The sequence below is a fragment of the Myotis davidii genome, unplaced genomic scaffold, assembly GCF_000327345.1.
Source record: "Myotis davidii unplaced genomic scaffold, ASM32734v1 scaffold68, whole genome shotgun sequence".
NCBI classification, from domain to species: domain Eukaryota; kingdom Metazoa; phylum Chordata; class Mammalia; order Chiroptera; family Vespertilionidae; genus Myotis; species Myotis davidii.
In genome coordinates, this window is record NW_006300376.1 from 6,993,693 (window position 1) to 7,011,257 (window position 17,565).

The 17,565-nt window shown below is 39.2% G+C and overlaps 1 protein-coding gene across 1 annotated transcript in view; it reads left to right on the plus strand.

Annotated features, from left to right (window-relative positions):
* SIM1 (single-minded family bHLH transcription factor 1) overlaps window positions 1-7,417 on the plus strand; it is a 70,809-nt gene extending 63,392 nt beyond the window's left edge. The window contains exon 11 of the mRNA XM_015572763.1: window positions 1,677-7,417. Within this exon, the coding sequence (XP_015428249.1) occupies window positions 1,677-2,407 (731 nt within the window). The 3' untranslated portion in view covers window positions 2,408-7,417. The remainder of the gene's footprint in view (window positions 1-1,676) is intronic.
* Window positions 7,418-17,565: the final 10,148 nt, after the last annotated feature.

A 17,565-nucleotide genomic window follows, 5' to 3' on the forward strand; every position in this document is an offset into this window, starting at 1 on the left:
AGATTGTTTCACGGCTTTACAAACACACAGAAATGGGCACTGCTGGAAAGCCAACAGTGCTGCTAATACTCTTCCTTGTTCATTCGAAAGTAAACTGGTCAAGGAGCTCATTCTTTCCATTCCAAACTCGGGTCCAGGCAGGTCTTTGAAACCTTCCCTATTTCATTAAAAGTCAATGACATTGAGATTGATCCAATGTCCCTGATATGACCCTTCTTTCTGAGTCTTTAGGGTGAGAAATGGGCTAGACAATGTTTACTCACCATAAAGTCTTCTGTCAGATATCCCCAGGTGCTGACTGCCTTCTATGATTTAAAAAAATATATATTTTTATTGATTTCAGAGAGGAAAAGAGAGGGAGAGAGGGAGAGAGGGAGGGAGACATCAGTGCTGAGAAAGAATCACTGATCAGCTGCCTCCTGCATGCCCCACACTGGGGAATGAGCCTGCAACCTGGGCATGTGCCCTGACCGGAATCAAAACTTGACATCCTAGTTCATAGGTTGACTCTCAACCACTGACCCATGCCGGCCGGGCACCTTCTATGATTTTAATATTTCTGTTTTTGCTTTTTATTTGTCTCCTTTTACTCTGAGTTTGGGAGATTGGTAATGAAAACCCAGGGTTAAAGAATGGGGTGAAGTGAAAATCCTGGCTTAACCTACATTGTCTGGAAGAAAATATTAGAAATAAAGTAAGAAGAGAAGAGAAAAGGAAAGCGATGGGTAGTGTGATCCAGGGCTTCTCTGCCACAGTAGGCAGTTTACAGCTTCTATGTGATCCTTCCTGTTCCTCTTCTCTCTTCATACTGACTTCACACTGCTTTGAGAATTACTTAACTCATGGAATATATTTTGTATGTACTATTCCTGCTTATTAGATCTCTTCCCTTGGTTTAGATGAGTTATTAACATTTAAATGTTCTATTTTTCACCTTATTTCAGAAACAATCTAAGGTAGGAATTAAATATGATTATGTATAAAACTGAGATTTTTACCACTACATTTGAGAAGAGAATATATTTTTTATTGAGACAAGATATATACATATTCATGCACACATCTACACATATACATGTATATGAATGTATATGTGTTATTAGCCCTTAAACAGTTTAAAAAATACATTAGAGCTTTATTGTAACTCTACTTAAGATACATTTAGCAATATTGACACTTAAAGTGATTTATTTGGAATTGAGAAAATAGCCCAGCCTACAGCATCTTCCTCAAATCCAACTGAAAGCATTTTCTAAGCATCAATTTAACATGCCATTTTTTCTAGAAAATAACATAAACCAAATCCTATGCATGTTTCTTTTGTTATTTACAGCTGGGCAGGTCCGATGATGTGCATACATGAAGTAGAAACATGCTTCACTGTTTTGCTAATTGGCATTCACAACCTACAAACAAGGTTTACATTCTAAAAAACTTGTTATAGTTGTTATAAACTTCATACTGCCCTTAAAAGCCACAGAGCTATGAATTCCAGTACAATATGTTGAGACTCTGTCTGTCATGTGAGCCTGTCTGTTTCAAATATTGGTGCACATGTTAAAAAAGAAAGATATAAGGTTTTTTGGTTTTTTTTGAAAAAGGAATACACTTACATTTTGCGGGAGGAGGGGGGTGAATTTTGAGACCACTTACCTTTTGTTTTTTCTTATTTCTAGGGCGAGGTCATTGGGATGAAGACAGTGTGGTCAGTTCTCCAGACCCCGGGTCTGCCAGCGAATCAGGTGACCGATATCGCACTGAGCAGTATCAAAGTAGCCCACACGAACCTAGCAAAATTGAAACTCTGATAAGAGCTACCCAGCAAATGATTAAAGAAGAAGAGAACAGATTGCAGCTAAGGAAAGCCCCCGCAGACCAACTGGCTTCCATTAATGGAGCTGGGAAAAAACACTCCCTCTGTTTTGCAAACTACCAACAGCCCCCACCGACAGGCGAAGTCTGCCATGGCTCCACTCTCGCCAACACTTCGCCATGTGACCACATCCAGCAGAGGGAGGGGAAGATGCTGAGCCCCCACGAAAATGACTATGACAACAGCCCCACTGCACTGTCTCGGATAAGCAGTCCCAATTCAGATCGCATTTCAAAATCCAGTTTGATCCTAGCTAAAGACTATCTCCACTCGGATATGTCTCCTCATCCGACAGCAGGAGACCACCCTGCCCTCTCTCCAAACTGCTTTGGCTCTCACCGGCAGTATTTTGATAAGCATGCTTACACATTAACTGGATATGCCTTGGAGCACTTATATGACAGCGAAACCATTAGAAACTATTCCTTGGGCTGTAATGGCTCACACTTTGATGTAACTTCCCATCTAAGGATGCAGCCAGACCCAGCACAAGGACATAAGGGAACATCTGTTATAATAACGAATGGAAGCTGATGTTTTTCTAGAATATTTTGTTCTTTAAGGATCTCTGAAACATATTTATAGTTTAATGCCCCATGACCAGTATTTACTATGCTACACATCATTAGAGAGGATAATTTAAGTTACTGGGTGTTTGACATGTGTTCCTTTGAAATCAAAGAAAACAAGCACTAGCATTCAAGGTTAAGCACAGATAATGGAGCTAAAGCAAGTACACAAATTTCCCTTCTTATTTTATGGGAACAGAATAGATACACTTTGAATTGAAAAACACTTGTGTAGATTAAGTGAGCATGTGTACCACATGAAAGGACTGATGGATGCAACATCATGCTGGGATGATCCAGTGACCCCCATGCACACAGAGCCCTGTCTACAAACTGCAGTGTACACTTACATGCAGAAATATAGACTATGTACCATCAATTCACCCCAAATGGGTAACTTTCCTTAACCTTAGAACATTAAGATTATTAAAGAAATGTTTATTCTCAAGCTTAACTAAGAGAGAGATACATCTTGTAAAGTGTTTTCTTCTTCGTGTTTCTAACCAGCCAACTCATTTGGTTCAGGTATAAATTAGGGAAATGGTTATGGATATGGTATAAGAATGAGTTTTCACCTGGTACCCATTATAAGCAATCAGGAAGTGGTGATTTTTTACCTTACTTTTGAGTTAGACAAGGACCAGGATCACACTGACATGTCAGTGAGGGCTTTTCTAAGTGAAATTACTGAGACATTGGGACACACCTCAAAAACCTGGACTGCCAATTGGAAATAGTGAGTGAAGCTAGGAAGGCCAGAGGCAAAACGAACAATTTAAAGTTTAGAATATGTAGTCAACATATTTGGGGCTTATAAAACCAACCCTCCCCAAATTCAAATTAATTCACCAAGAAAAAAAGGCTAATATGTGCAAAAACTAAGGAAAAAACAGTGAAGTGCTACATGATAGCAGTTAAGTTTTTGACAACATTTCAAAGTACAGGTGTGCAAGTGTGACAACATGTGGAAAGCCTCCAGAGAGAGTCTAAGATAAAAGCTTAGGCTGATAGACAGGGGATTAAATAGGTAAGAGTAGCACTTTGAACAACAGGTGAAGTATTCATTTTCCTTATTGTTTTTAAACAGCAAAAACAATAAAATTGGTCTTAAATGAGACTGTAGAAAGACTAGCGGACTAAGATGCCAAGATCTCTGGATTCTGGTTCTAACCATGCCTATAACTTATTTTGGGGACATAGAAATATCACTCACCACACCAGGGCCCTAGTATCTTCATCTGATGGCAGTTCTAATGTTCCATGGTTCTGTGGTTCAGTGGTGCAGTGGAACTGAACTTGTTAATCAGTTAACTCTCTGCTGTGAGTTGTCAAGACTGATCATTCTGGCCTTTCTGTACTCATATAGAGGTCTAGATGCTTCGTGGCTTAAGCAGGTGCAGGGACTCTTTTAGGCATGTTACAGACAACTTTCTAATTCAGATGGCAAAACTGATGAGGGAGAAGAAAAATGAGTAAGATTTATTTAATGCACTATCCTCTAGGAATCAAAGTGAAGTGACATGTTATTAGAGACTTTTCATAGCTAATATTTTCTAGGAGCCCCATGCCTGAAACGCTTGCCATATTGAGAAGGAATGTATTGGAGGACATTGACTTATAATTTTGAAGACATCATGACATTGAACACTCAGGGATTTAGTACTGTATTTTCATATAACACAGTTATTTGGCAATCCATAGGTAGGTGACAATCTGAATGCCGATAATCTGAGAAATGAATTACTGGGTTGTTTGTACACGAGAAAAGTGGCTACATAAAATTAAATAAATATGTCTTAGGTATGATGGAACAACATTGTTCTGTAAATGGAAAAAGTACAAGTAAGTGAGAAAGTTAGTGGTTATATATACTTTCTAAAAAGTTCAAACAATGAAAACTACATTTTGAACTATATAAGCAAAAGTATTCAGTATTTTGGAGAAAAAAAAACATTTATAAGAAGCCCCTGGAATACTTAAGATGAATTTTTGATCATTCTGCAACATGAAGTAAGGTTTTAGGAATGCTAAAGGTTTTGCAGACTTCTGTAGATGGATAAATGTTCAAAAACAAATATCTGAAGAATATGGTGTGTTTTGGAAAGGGAATCTAAACAGATGGGTTTTATTGATAGATATACATTCTACTAAAAAGGTCACAGGAAGATGCTGTAAAGGAAATAGAATCTGAAGAATCAAGGAAAATGAACTATATGAAAGAAAAGACTGTCACTAAAGAAATTTCAGTGGGATATTTACATATATGGAAGAAAGTTAATTGAGGAAAGAAGTAAATTATAAGTTCTATAAATGGGATAATCAGAAGGACTAATGCTCTTTAAAATAGTATGACCAATATTTTTAAGCGAGGATAGAATTAACTAAATTATGTCTTAATTAAAATTTTTGATAGATTGACTCATTTTTAAATATAAACCTTTTATTTACTTTATATGTCAAAAATTTTAGAGTATCATATTTATTACATTACATGTAATTCCACACAGACCTACAGTATTCTAGAGTTTACATTTTTTGCAGTGGGGCACAATTATTGCAGAATGACTCAAGATAAGTTGAGATAGTTTATGGCAAGGCAACCTTTCAATATATTGTACACATAGACATGTTAATATCTATTTATAATCTACATTATTTTGTTCTGTGCAGGAACATATTGCCTCAAAATGAAGATGTCATCTGTATTTTTAAAATATGGGATGTAAAATATGTATGTTCCCAATAACTTCATCAGTTAAAATTAAACTTAAATTGGCTTTAGTTTTAATCCTTGATTTCTATAACTTGGTTAAATGCTGAGAATCATGTAACTTCACTGAAATAGACAGAGAAGTATGATTTTTATATCACCTTGGGGATTCATACAGATGTGTTTTATCCAAGTACTCTTACAATATGTAGCAATTCATTAGATGAAACAAAGCAAGCTCGTGCTTTCTAGTAATAGTAAGAATATCTTTATTGCCCATTTTACCTGCCTGCCCTACCTAATTTATAAATTTGGATGACCAAAGGAAAAAATGAATATTTCTCCCATCTTTCTTTGGAAAATTTTGTTAAAACTATTATTGAGAATATACAAATTTGACATATTATTTTTGGGTGCATAGTATTATTGTCACAGTCATGTAGGTGTGCTCCAGCTCCATATTTTGACATGCTATATTGAATATAATGGACCAGCTTTTCTAAACTGTAATTGCCTGATACAGGATAATTTGACACAGTGCTGATGTGACATTCAAAATGAGACAGGATGCAATAAATGGTTTGCCTTTGGTAAATCCACTCATTCTTTCCTGATGTTATTTTATAGGATTCGACTATTTTCATTGGGTAGTATTCTTAATTTTCTCTATACCCTGCTGCCACATGATGCCTCTGGGCAGAGAATCCACTTAAAATAAGCTTTAATAGGTTCTTCTGGAAAAAGATAATATGCTCCATTTTCTTTTTCTTAAATTAAGAATGAAGATTGATTCATTAAAAGATCATTTGGAAAATATGCATAGATATTTTAAAATAAAAAGACCAACTATGTCTGATAGAAGACACTATAGCTAAAGAGGCATTCTGAATACAGGGATGATATTTTGTAGCTCGCTTTCTCAAGAGCAGGACATTACTAAGGTGTCCAGTAAATTCTATTGGTGCTAGAATTTGGAAGTGACAGAGTGAATGCTGATATTTGGAAAACTGAGGATTTGGCCATTTGGGGGTCACTTACCTGGCCCAGTGGGTAGCTTACACTTTAATATGCCCTCTTTAATTTAAAAAGTTTGAATGCCAAGATCTGACTCTCCAGTTCACTCAAATCACAGGAAATAGACATACATTCTATTTTCTAAGCGAAAATCCTATTGTTCTCTAAGTGATTCAAATTTTATGTACATGTCAGTTTTCTCAAATAGGAATTTGACTCTAAGACAGCAAAATCTGTTGGTTAGTTTTTACTGGGAAATGCACTGTGGATAAAACATTCATTATCATTCTAAACTTCAAATGAATGACAGAACAGCTATGAACATATGGAAAGGATATCTTACATAGAAAATGTTCTTGGGGGCAATTTCCGTGTGGTGCTCGTTTCTTGTGCAAAGGAATTGTATGGGTAGTGCTTAACTCAAACAGTGAGATTGTGCTCATATCCAAAAGGGGTTTGTTCAGAGTTCCTTCTCTAAGATTGTATGCAGAAAGGCTGTATGTGTGTATTCATATGTTTATGTACATGCACATTTACATATACATATGTGTATGCACACACATGAAATTGTAAAGCAAGAAACAAGATTGTATTCTGCTGTGCTCCTTAAAAACTGATGGTTCACATAAGAAATCCTAATTAATTATTTTAAACCAAACATGTAGAGTTTTAATTATTGTAATTTTGCTGCATGGGGCTTTGCTTTCATAAACCTATATAGTGGAAAATTTGTCCTAATTTGCTGATCTGGAACAGATTTAATCACAATTGAATTTACACCCAACAACCCTGGAGTGTTTACATTTCAAAAGAAATGAAATGGCGTGAAAAGTTTTTAGAAGTACTGTAATTTTTTCCGTTTTCTTTTTCCAAAGGGGGTATATTTCAAAAAAGGAAACATATGAGTAGGCACTTCAAAAAAGAGAAAATATTTTGTGTTTGTTTTTTTGACGACATGCTATAAAAAGGATTATATTTGTGAAAGAAGATACTGATTGCCAATATTTCAAATACCATCTTGCAATGTAAAGTTTTTAGTGACATTGTAGTATTAAATCTGTAATTTGAACTTTTACTTTGGAATGTAAAGTAGAAAATATTAGCTATGTCAATGATATCTTGCAAAATGCTCCCATTTATAATTATTTATATTGTAAATAGCTTTCTGAAGTAAATTCGAAGTTAACATGTGCATAAAATGTATTTATTATGTGACGAATTTTTGGTTTTAAATATAGTTACCAATATGCAGTTTGTGTCTGAATTATTCATTGACAGAAATCTTTATAGGACAAAACAGACTGACACCCAGCAGATTAGACCTGTAAAGAAATAAGGACTGTTTTGGCTTTAGATTCTGTTGGAATGGTTAATACACACGCACACACACACACACACACACACACAGCACTTTAAGAGACTTAGCAACAGGAGCTTACATATATGCCAGTAACAATTAAGTGATGGGTCTAATTTTTAGACACTGGAGACTGTTTTCTCAATTTTTCATTACAACATCTTAAGCAGCACTTCTTTGGTCTCCACTTTTCTAAAATAAAGCAAGACATTTGAAAGTACAGATTACATTTTTAATGCCCAAGGGAAACAAAAACCTATAAGATTGAGGTTATTTAGTTTGCTGCATTCAACAACAAATTAAAAACAAATCTCGAATATTTTTTATTTCAGAATTCAAAGTATTTTTTACATTTAAAATGAGGAATGAAGATCAAACAAAAATAAATTTTCAGTGGTTTTCTCTAAACATTTTTATAACAGCCAAGCTTTTATTTCTCCAGAAATATCTGATTTACCTTGATGTATTCCAGAAATTGTCAATTTAGTTAATTCAACCAACCAACACAGTATTTTTTAATTCAACAGACATATTGTTTGTATTTCATAATTTTTTTGACAAAGCTGCATAAAATATCATTGCTATTAATAGTATATCACTTACCAGATTTTTCTAACATAATGTTTTTGCTTCTGAAAATATAATTTTCACCCACTTTATACTCCAAAATAACTGTACATCCAGTTTAATCCACAATATTTATGGACTACCTATTATTTGCCCCAAATGGGGGAGAGAGTGAGAATCTTTCTCATTGTAGGATGTTATGGGAAAGTACATACAGAAGGTCTTTGGTTTTCTTTATGTGCTTTGAAAGTGTAAAGTCTTTACATAATCATAAATATGACAAGTATTTATTTAATCCTTATGTGCCAGGCACTGAACCAAGCTCAACTTACCACTGAAAGCTGAGTCGAGACCATCACAGAGGGACATACCAATATGCCCAATTTCAATAATGCGGAGAGTGAGACAGAGTGGTTAAGGAACTCAGTGGCACAGCTGGTAAGTGGTGGAGATGAAATTTCAACCTAAGCAGGTTTACTCCAAAGTTTTACTTTACTTCATTCTGTATTCTTTCTATAATAATAATAAAAAATAAGTGAAAGAAAACAGTGATGGTGGTTGCATGATAGAGATCCCTCAGCCCAGTGGACAGTGGCTCCAGTAGCCCCAGGTATTTTGCTATTCCTCCGTATTACGCTGCACTTGATGACCAGCCTCAGGATGCAGAGGCCAAGGCTGCTGCTCTCTTACACTGTATTTTGCCTTCCTACTGAACAAGACTTCGGATGTTTCTATTATATGACCATGATACCAAGAAAACTCTAGGGCACGATAAGCTATAGGCAAACTATCCTAATAGGATCCCCATGATATTTGAAAGAATATTTTGAGGCTTTCTCAATGAACAAAACACAAGTGGCTTAATTGGTCTATTACAAGGACACATTTTTTTTTCACCCAACATTTTTCGGATAGTCAACACCAAAGCATTACCTTTTCATGACAGTCCTTAAATACTTTGTTCTGTTTCATGAAAATCTTTTCTTCCTCTTTGGATAAAAACCAACCAAAGCCCACTCCACCAAGAACTGGCATGTCTGTATTGCCTGAGTTATTTAAGGCCTCAGTTTTGAGGATGCTTGGTTAGTAGAGCTTATGGGGCTATTGCAACTACTACGTTATCATTTACAGGAAAACTGAAAGCTATCTGACAGGAAGGCTGCCCCTCAAGAACACAGATGATTCCTATGAGATGGCCGCCTCAGGGGTGGTGGGAACCGCCAGGTGCCAGCAGCTCAGGCAGCCTGCCATCCATCCCGGTCTGGCCTCTGCCTCACAGTGTCAAGAGGGGTCGATCCGCTGGAGCACTGCTTGGCCTGTTCATGTCATGCTTTATGGCTGAGTATGTGCCGCATTTTCTAATGGAATGAGATCCAGGGTGGGAGACATGTGAAACAGCCCCTGCTTTGGGAGTTTGTAAATAATCTCTGCTTTGTTCAGCTCCCCCAGGTCAGGCTCCTGTGTGGGGAGTAATTCCATATGGGAATCTTACTTGAGTGCCATCTAAGAGAGTCTTGGCAGTATCTCCCGAGCCATAAGGAAATCATTCTCCGTTTCTGGGGAGGATTTTGTGAGCTTTGCTTGGTATAAATATATATATTTTAAAAACTGAACCCAAAGAGTTCACTTGAGAATGGGTAATTGGGAGCTAATGTGAGAAGAGCCATTCAGACTATAATTGAGGTTCATTATTCAATGCATTTCGACATTTCTAATTTTTGATTTCAGCCTTTGTATTAGTCACATGCCCATTAGTCAGGCCAGACAGGGTTTGTCTATGGTGCCATGCTGAACTTTTTTTTAATTTAAAAGGTCAGAGACACATTTTTAAATCAACATTTGCAATTCTGTTACATAATTAAAGGCCATCAATAGCTAAGAAAAAAATTTTGAGGATAGAGAGGAGAAGAGGTGGGAAGACTAGCATATCTTTGCTCCAGGACTTAAATACATCTTGCAAGCACCTGTGTTCTTGCTTCGATACCTACACCTGCTATTTAATTCACCTGGATGCTTTTCCTGCATAAAATTAACATATGTAGAAGGTATCTTTTAATATAAGACTTAGATTGTTTTATTCTTTAATAAAAATAAGTTTTTATTGATTTGTTTTTAGAGAGAGGAAATAAAAGGGAGAGAGAGATGGAGAGAGAGAGAGAGAGAGAGAGACATCAACGTGAGAAACATCAGTTGCCTCCAGCACACACCCCAACTGGGGAATGAACCCACAACCCAGGCATGCACCATGACCTGAAGAACCCGAAACTCTGGTGCATGAGATGACATTCAATCAACTGATCCACACCAGCCAGGGCTAGAATGTTTTGTTCTTGCAACTCGTTTTACTTTCATGAACACTGCTGCAGCTCCACTTACTGTCCACAGAAGGACATATGAAAGAATTCTACCACTCTTTCATATCCCCTTGGCTGGCTTATGGCCAGGTCTCCAGATCTCCTTATTAGAGATTTTGGTGATGTGCCGTATTACTCCAAATTTTTACTTTTTCCTCAAGCTCACTCCATCCGGCAGACATGACATTTCACTTCAGTTACCATCTCTAAATGAGGATGAAAAAAAAAAAGGCACATATCACCATTGGGCTACCCTCACAGTTACAGAAAATAACATCTTCTTCTCATCGAATCTATGGCACTTTATAAAAGGCAGATGTTGAGATCAGGCATAAAAGTGTGTCCTTATGTCTCAGCGATGCCTCTCTTTGGACACCCCAGCCTTACACCCTTTTACCCTCTCTTCATCCGCTCACCCTCATCTCTTCCTCTCTGTTTTGACTTGTCTCCGCTCCTCTTGGAGTTTTACAGAGACCAGCGTTCCTTTGACACATACTCAGGTGCATGCATACACACGCGGGCGGCACACACACACACACACACACACACACACACACACACACACACCCTGCTCAGCGGCTCTGGACTCAGGGGCTCTGGACTCAGCCCTCGTGGCTACTGTTTTAAATCCTGAGAGCAACGTGTAGTGAATGCTACTCTGAGCTGAAGCCTGAGTGCTCGGAGCCCTCGCTCTCTCTTCCCAACACCTCAGAATACACCAGTCTGTTTGTCCTGTTTCCTGCCTGCTTAGCTCAGGACCCGGTGGCTTCCCCGGAGGCATGAGGACGCTGAGGCCTCACAGCCCAGAAGGCCGGTGAGGGCAGGCGATGGAGCAAGGCCCCCGGCCTTCCGCGCTAGGCATCACGCTCCGCCCGTCGTGGCGCGGAGTGTTCCTGGCCCGGGAGCACAGGGTCATGCCGTTGTCCTCTCCCGCTCACCCACCATCCAGTCAGTGCGCCTCCGGGGACGGACATACCGCTGGCCGCTGGCCACTGGCCCCCAGGAGACAAGTGGAGCCCCTGACTCCGGCTCACAGTTGGGGGCCGTTGGTGAGGGAGAACCAGGGGCCCTTCCACTCCTCTGCCACTTTCCTGGGTGCTGCCCGCCTCTGAAAGCTGCCTGTGGGGAGTGGGGGGGGGGGCGGCTTTCCTTGACACCCCCCTCCCCCTGCCTGGGCACTCACATTTCTCTCAGCTCCCCATGTGGATGCTCCTAGCCGTCCTCGCAGGTCCTCCAGGTGTTTGTCTGGGCTGTTTCATTAGCGGCAAAGACCCTCAATGCGGGGACTGTTCTCCATCCTTCTGTGGCCTCCAGCTCCAGCCCCCAGCACCGTCCTGACACAGGAGAGAAACACGGCCAACATGTGTCCGATGACTGAAGAAAGGCCGCCTCCTAAACAATGATGTATTGCAGGCTATTTCATCTTGGTCCAGAGTCAATGTCATAGAACTTCCTGGGGCTGTGTTACCTGAAAGAATAACCTGGAATCAATAAACATCGCCATATTTGCTTCATGTCTTCTTTTCAGGCGAGGAGGTTGCCACTTGCTTACTGCCTTCCGATTCTGAGGCCTCAGCGGTCCGTTCATGTTAACGATTCTTCCTGGTGACTTGTGCACTGACGGGGATGACACGTATGTGACACCTTGGTTCCTGGCTTCTGGTGAGTATGAGCGCCCCTGTGTCCTGTCTCTCCTTCCCTCTCAAATCTGCCTTTTCCTCTCATTTGCCCCAATGCTCCTTTTGCATTTTTGATGCATATTCTATTTTCTAAGTTGTGTTGCATGACACAGATCCATTAAAAAAATGCTTTCCCCAATTCCTACCCTGTCACTGTGTGAGATGCTACCACACACTCAACGTCTTTACTTTCTTTTCAAAATCCCTCTCTTCTCCTCAAATTTCCCTCCTCCTGTTCTATACTATGCATCTCCCACACTATACAAAAGGGTACTTTCCCAGGAGCCTTTATGCCATTCATCCACTTAAAAAGCCCTCTGTGTCCCTAGTGAGGTGGAGTGAAATTGACATCCCTTTACTTGTCACATCGGGTGCTTCCCAACTGAGCTCCAAACCACGTCCTGGCTCTCTCCTCCAACTGTCCTCCCAGACACCCCAGGTTTCTGCTGTCCTGGGATTTCCAGTCTTCCTGGAAGGTGCCCTCCTTCCACTGTCCGGGGCCTGGCGTGGCTCTTCTCTCTTTGGAAGGCTCCACAGCCATTCTTTACTGGGAAAAGTCCTCTTTGCCCTCGAGGCACAGAGTTCTCATGTGACGCCTGCCGTCTGATTCCATTTGGGAAAGTTTTACACTTCCTTTCTGGGCTCTCACAGTACTTGGTTCGCCTTTGTTATAAAATTTATGGAGTGTACTATGAGTTGTAAGATCTTTACTAAATTATAAAAACAACAGGCTAGTTAAAACACTGATACAATCAATGTAGAATGTGTATAGCAATAAAGAGAATACATACAATTTTGCAAATTCTCTTTTTTTTCATTGAACAATGTATGATGGGCATCCTTCTAAGTTAGTTCCTATGGATCTCTTTTATTCTTTTTAATGGATATGTGATACTTTATAGCGTAAACTAGAGGCCTGGTGCACAAAACTCGTGCAGGGGGTGTGTGCCCCTCAGCCCAGCCCTTACCCTCTCCAATCTGGGACCCCTTGAGGGATATCTGACTGCCCGTGGGATCGGGCCTAAATGGGCAGTCGGACATCCCTCTCACAATCCAGGACTGCTGGCTCCCAATCGCTTGCCTGCCTTCCTGCCAGCCTAATCACCCCCAACCACTCCCCTGCCAGCCTGATCGATGTCTAACTGCTCCCCTGCTGGCCTGATTGCCTCTAACGGCTCCCCTGCCAGTCTGGTCACCCCCTAACTGCCCTTCCCTGCAGGCCTGATTGCCTGTAGCTGTCCTCCCCTGCAGGCCTGGTCCCCCCAACTGCCCTCCCCTGCTGGTCATCTTGTGATGGCCATCTTGTGTCCACATGGAGGTGGCCATCTTTGACCACATGGGGGTGGCCATCTTTTGTGTTGGAGTGATGGTCAATTTGCATATTACCTCTTCATTATATAGGATGTGCTCTGGCTTACTGATCTATTTCCTTTTTGATAACCATCTACTTCTTTCCAATTTTTATTATTTTATATTCTATGCATATAGATATATGTTTTATATATATAACAAACATCGTTGCAAGCAGATCCTTTTGAATCTGTGACTGAATTTCACTAGAACAGTTTCCTGGAAGTAATACTGCTGGGTCAAAGGGTATTTTCAATTTCAATAAATATTACTAAATTGCCCTTCAAAAACATTGTAAAAGTGGACTCTCCCTCAACAGTACACAAGACTGTGTTCTTGTCCTTTGATAAAATTTCATGTCTTGTTTCATATAGGTCTTATGTATTTCTTTTACTTAAAAATATGTATTTTATTGATTTTTAGAGAGAGAGGAAGGGAGAGGGATAGAGAGATGAAAACATCATCAATGACAGGGGAACATCATCCATTAGCTGCCTTCTGCATGCTCCCTACTAGGGATTGAGTCTACAACCCAGGCATGTGCCCTGACTGGGAATCAAACTGGCAACCTCTTGGTTCCTGGGTCAACACTCAACTGCTGAACGACACCAGGTGGGCATATTTCTTGATTTTATTACTAGGTACTCAATAATTTTTGTGAACTACCACATGTGGATCTTTTTTAAAAACTTTTTCCTAACTTGGAATTGATCGTGTATAGGAAAGTGCTTAATTTTGTATATTTATCTTATACTAATTATCTTTTATTTAACTCTTGTTATTTCTAATAGTTTTTAGTTGATTCCTTTGCATTTTCTGGGTAGACAATAATATTTACTTTCCAATATTTACAATTTCTTTTTTGATTTCTATATTAGTAAGTTTTTAAATATCAATAACAGATATTCATTTTCATCAAATGCCTTTTGGTATTTAAGGTGATAATACATTTCTTTCCTAATTTCCTAATGTGAAACATTCTCTCTTAATGTTGAAGCACCCTTCCTTTCCTGGCCAAGACCTGCTCACGCAAACATATTTTTTTAATATACTCTGTATTCAGTGTACTAGTGTTTAACTTCAGGCCTTTTCCTCTATATTTTCATTTGTAATCTTTTTGTCCTGTTGGTCCCTATTTGAATATGGGCTCTTTGAGCACAGGACCCATATACTCTTCAGCTGTAAGTGCCCTTTACCTCACATAACACCTGGTACATAGTAGATAATAAAACTATGCCTGTATTTGTGCTCTGAAGACCTGGATTGAAATCCTGATCCCAGTGATGTGGACGGGTCACTTGATCTTAGTTGTTTATTTGTGTAATATGATATTCCTTTCTCAAAGGTCTTATGTAAAGATTAAAGGAAAGAACATATGTAAATATTTATTACAGTGTTTAGAGCACAGAAAGTAATTAAGGTTAGCTTCCTTGCTATTTCATTTGAAATAGAAAAATAACCTGGATTTATCTGTTATGGGAGGGCATCATGCAATCCAATAATTTTTTTTTAATACACAAGATTATGGGTGGCTCAGAACCTCTACATTCTTACTGTAAAGTGAAATGATGGATCGCACCCTTTTTTGATCACTGTCATTAAATAAATATTTGTTAGACATCGTATAATTACAACTTGAGAAACACTTGACATCATATAGCTTGTTAGAGGCACACATGATTTTTCTTGCTTGTTTGTCTTTTTTACTTTGACAATACACACACCTCTTTTCAACTTTTTCTTTCTTTTTTTTTTTTTTTAACCTAGCCCTGTTATGTCCCGAAAGGGTAGAACTGATGCTGATGTGTTAGGTTCCCAGTTCAGGTCAGCAGTAAGCTTGAGAATTTTATCATAGGAGTGCTCTAATTGGGGCTTTATATTTCTACGGGAAGACAAAGAAAAGTAACTGGACTGTTTAAACCCGAACCTTCCCGCTATCAAACTTAAATATTAATGCTTGTTCATAGACAGGAGAATACATTTTATTGCCTATGCATGAAGTTGAATCAATGTCTCAGTAAAACCCTCTGGTGTCATCTCGCTGGATGGTTTCAAATAGGAATACAAAGCCCAGATGAAACTAAGATGAGATCGCAGAAATTGTGACAGGGGTATTTTTGAAATGATGCTCTTAGGAAAAGCTGCTGATTGAAATCAATACCTCAAGACCCGGAATCTGAAAAGACCATTTCTGAGACCTGAGAGGGTCACTGCATAGAAGTGTCAGTTGATGGTATTCAGACCATGCAATTGCTTTCACCAAGGTGCCTCTGTGTTTACTTAAGTGACTTGTGGTAGCTGCTGGCTGAGCATACATTGAGTCTCCCTCCACACAGGCTCAAGGGAGGAGGAGACTAGAGGGGACATGGTCTGCGGTTTAAATGTATAAGTCCTACTGTGCTATATTGAAGGGAACAAATTGAGTTGGATTTCCTTTTTTATTTATTCCCTGGAGAAAAGAATCTGTGAAGGCTGTGAAGAATATAAGCCTTTTAAATGTTAAAAAGATAGTGTATGGCAAAGCTTGCAATATTGATTTCAGAACAAGTCCTATTTAATAAGTTATAATTGATCAGAAAAAATTCATTTGCACAGATTCCTGCTAATGTCTCCCATTCTCTCCAAGGCACATGGAGTCATCTTCTGTTAAGTATAAGATTTTGTGTGTGTTGATGTCATGGGGCGAGGGGTAGCACAGAGACTTTTCATGCAATTTCAAGCTGCTTTATATAGAAGTTGCCAGGTTACTTAATTATACTAAGATTTGAGATGATTTTGTGGGCAGAAATGTAGATTTTTAATGAAGCTATTAGCCTTTCAGTTTTTTATAGCATTCAATTTTAAAATTTAAATTAGAGGGAAATTTGAATTGTCTTTTTGTATGGCAAAGTGAGTAAATCCACATTTATGTGCCCCTAGCACATGTATACCTGAATCATTAATTTTGTCCCCTTGTTTAAGATTGTTCATTTGAATGAAATGGAATGCTTTTAGTTCACGTCCTTTAAACCCAGCTCTTCCCTTTCCCGACAACGGTGGGCTTGTCCCAGATTCATTAGCATGTCACGGGTACAGATGCAGGATTAACAATCTCCACCGCCACTCCCAGACTCTGTCACACACTGCAGGTCTGGACATGCTCTTTAGAACCATAAACTTCACCAAGTTGGATGTATCTTAAGCTTTGGAAAGAGAATCACGGTTTTCAAATACCAGAAGAACAGTGGAATGCCATACGGCCCCATCAGTTGCCTTGGTTTGTAAAACCCTGTTTACAAGGTTCTGAGCAGCTCCTCCAGGGGGAAGCTGTGATCACAGAGATAGGCTGTGAGGACAGGGCTGGATTGTCAGGAGCACATGAGGAAAACCATCAGCAGAGACTGTTCCATCCAGCTGAGCCCTGTGTCCTGACACATTTGACCTTGAACCAGAGTCTGATTCTTGGGCATTTACATCCTGTGATTATGTACTATTGATCAGAGACTCTGACCACAAGGATCACCAATGTAAGCTTGCCTTCTAGGTCTTGTACATGCATGCTAAAAATAAAAATAAAAAAGAGTTGATGAGATAGGCTGGGAGCCTAACTAGAGAAAATTTCTGCTTCTGTTTTATGTTTTTGTTTTTGTTTGTTTTTTAATCTGAGAATGCATAAAACCAGGCAATTTAAATGTGACCTCAAATCCAAAGTCTAGCTAATCTACACTCTATCACACTAGCAATGTGACCTTCAACAAAGTACTTAACCTAAGTGTCAGTGTTCTCAACCATAAAATGGGGGAAATGCAAGTTTCTACTTCAAAGAATTGACATAAGTATTAAAAAAGTATGTCTCCAAAGCATGGAAGCATAGTACCTAGGACATAATTAATACTCAATAATCAGTACTCAATAAATATTGTTATGATTAGTAATATGATTATTATAGTCATTACTAGAGGCCCGGGTGCACAAAAATCTGTGCACTCGAGGGGGGTCCCTCAGCCCAGCCTGCGTCCATTCACAGTCCAGGACTCCTTGGGGGATGTCCATGTGTCGACTTAGGCCCACTCCCTGAGGGATCAGGCCTAAGCTTGCAGTCAGGCATCCTTC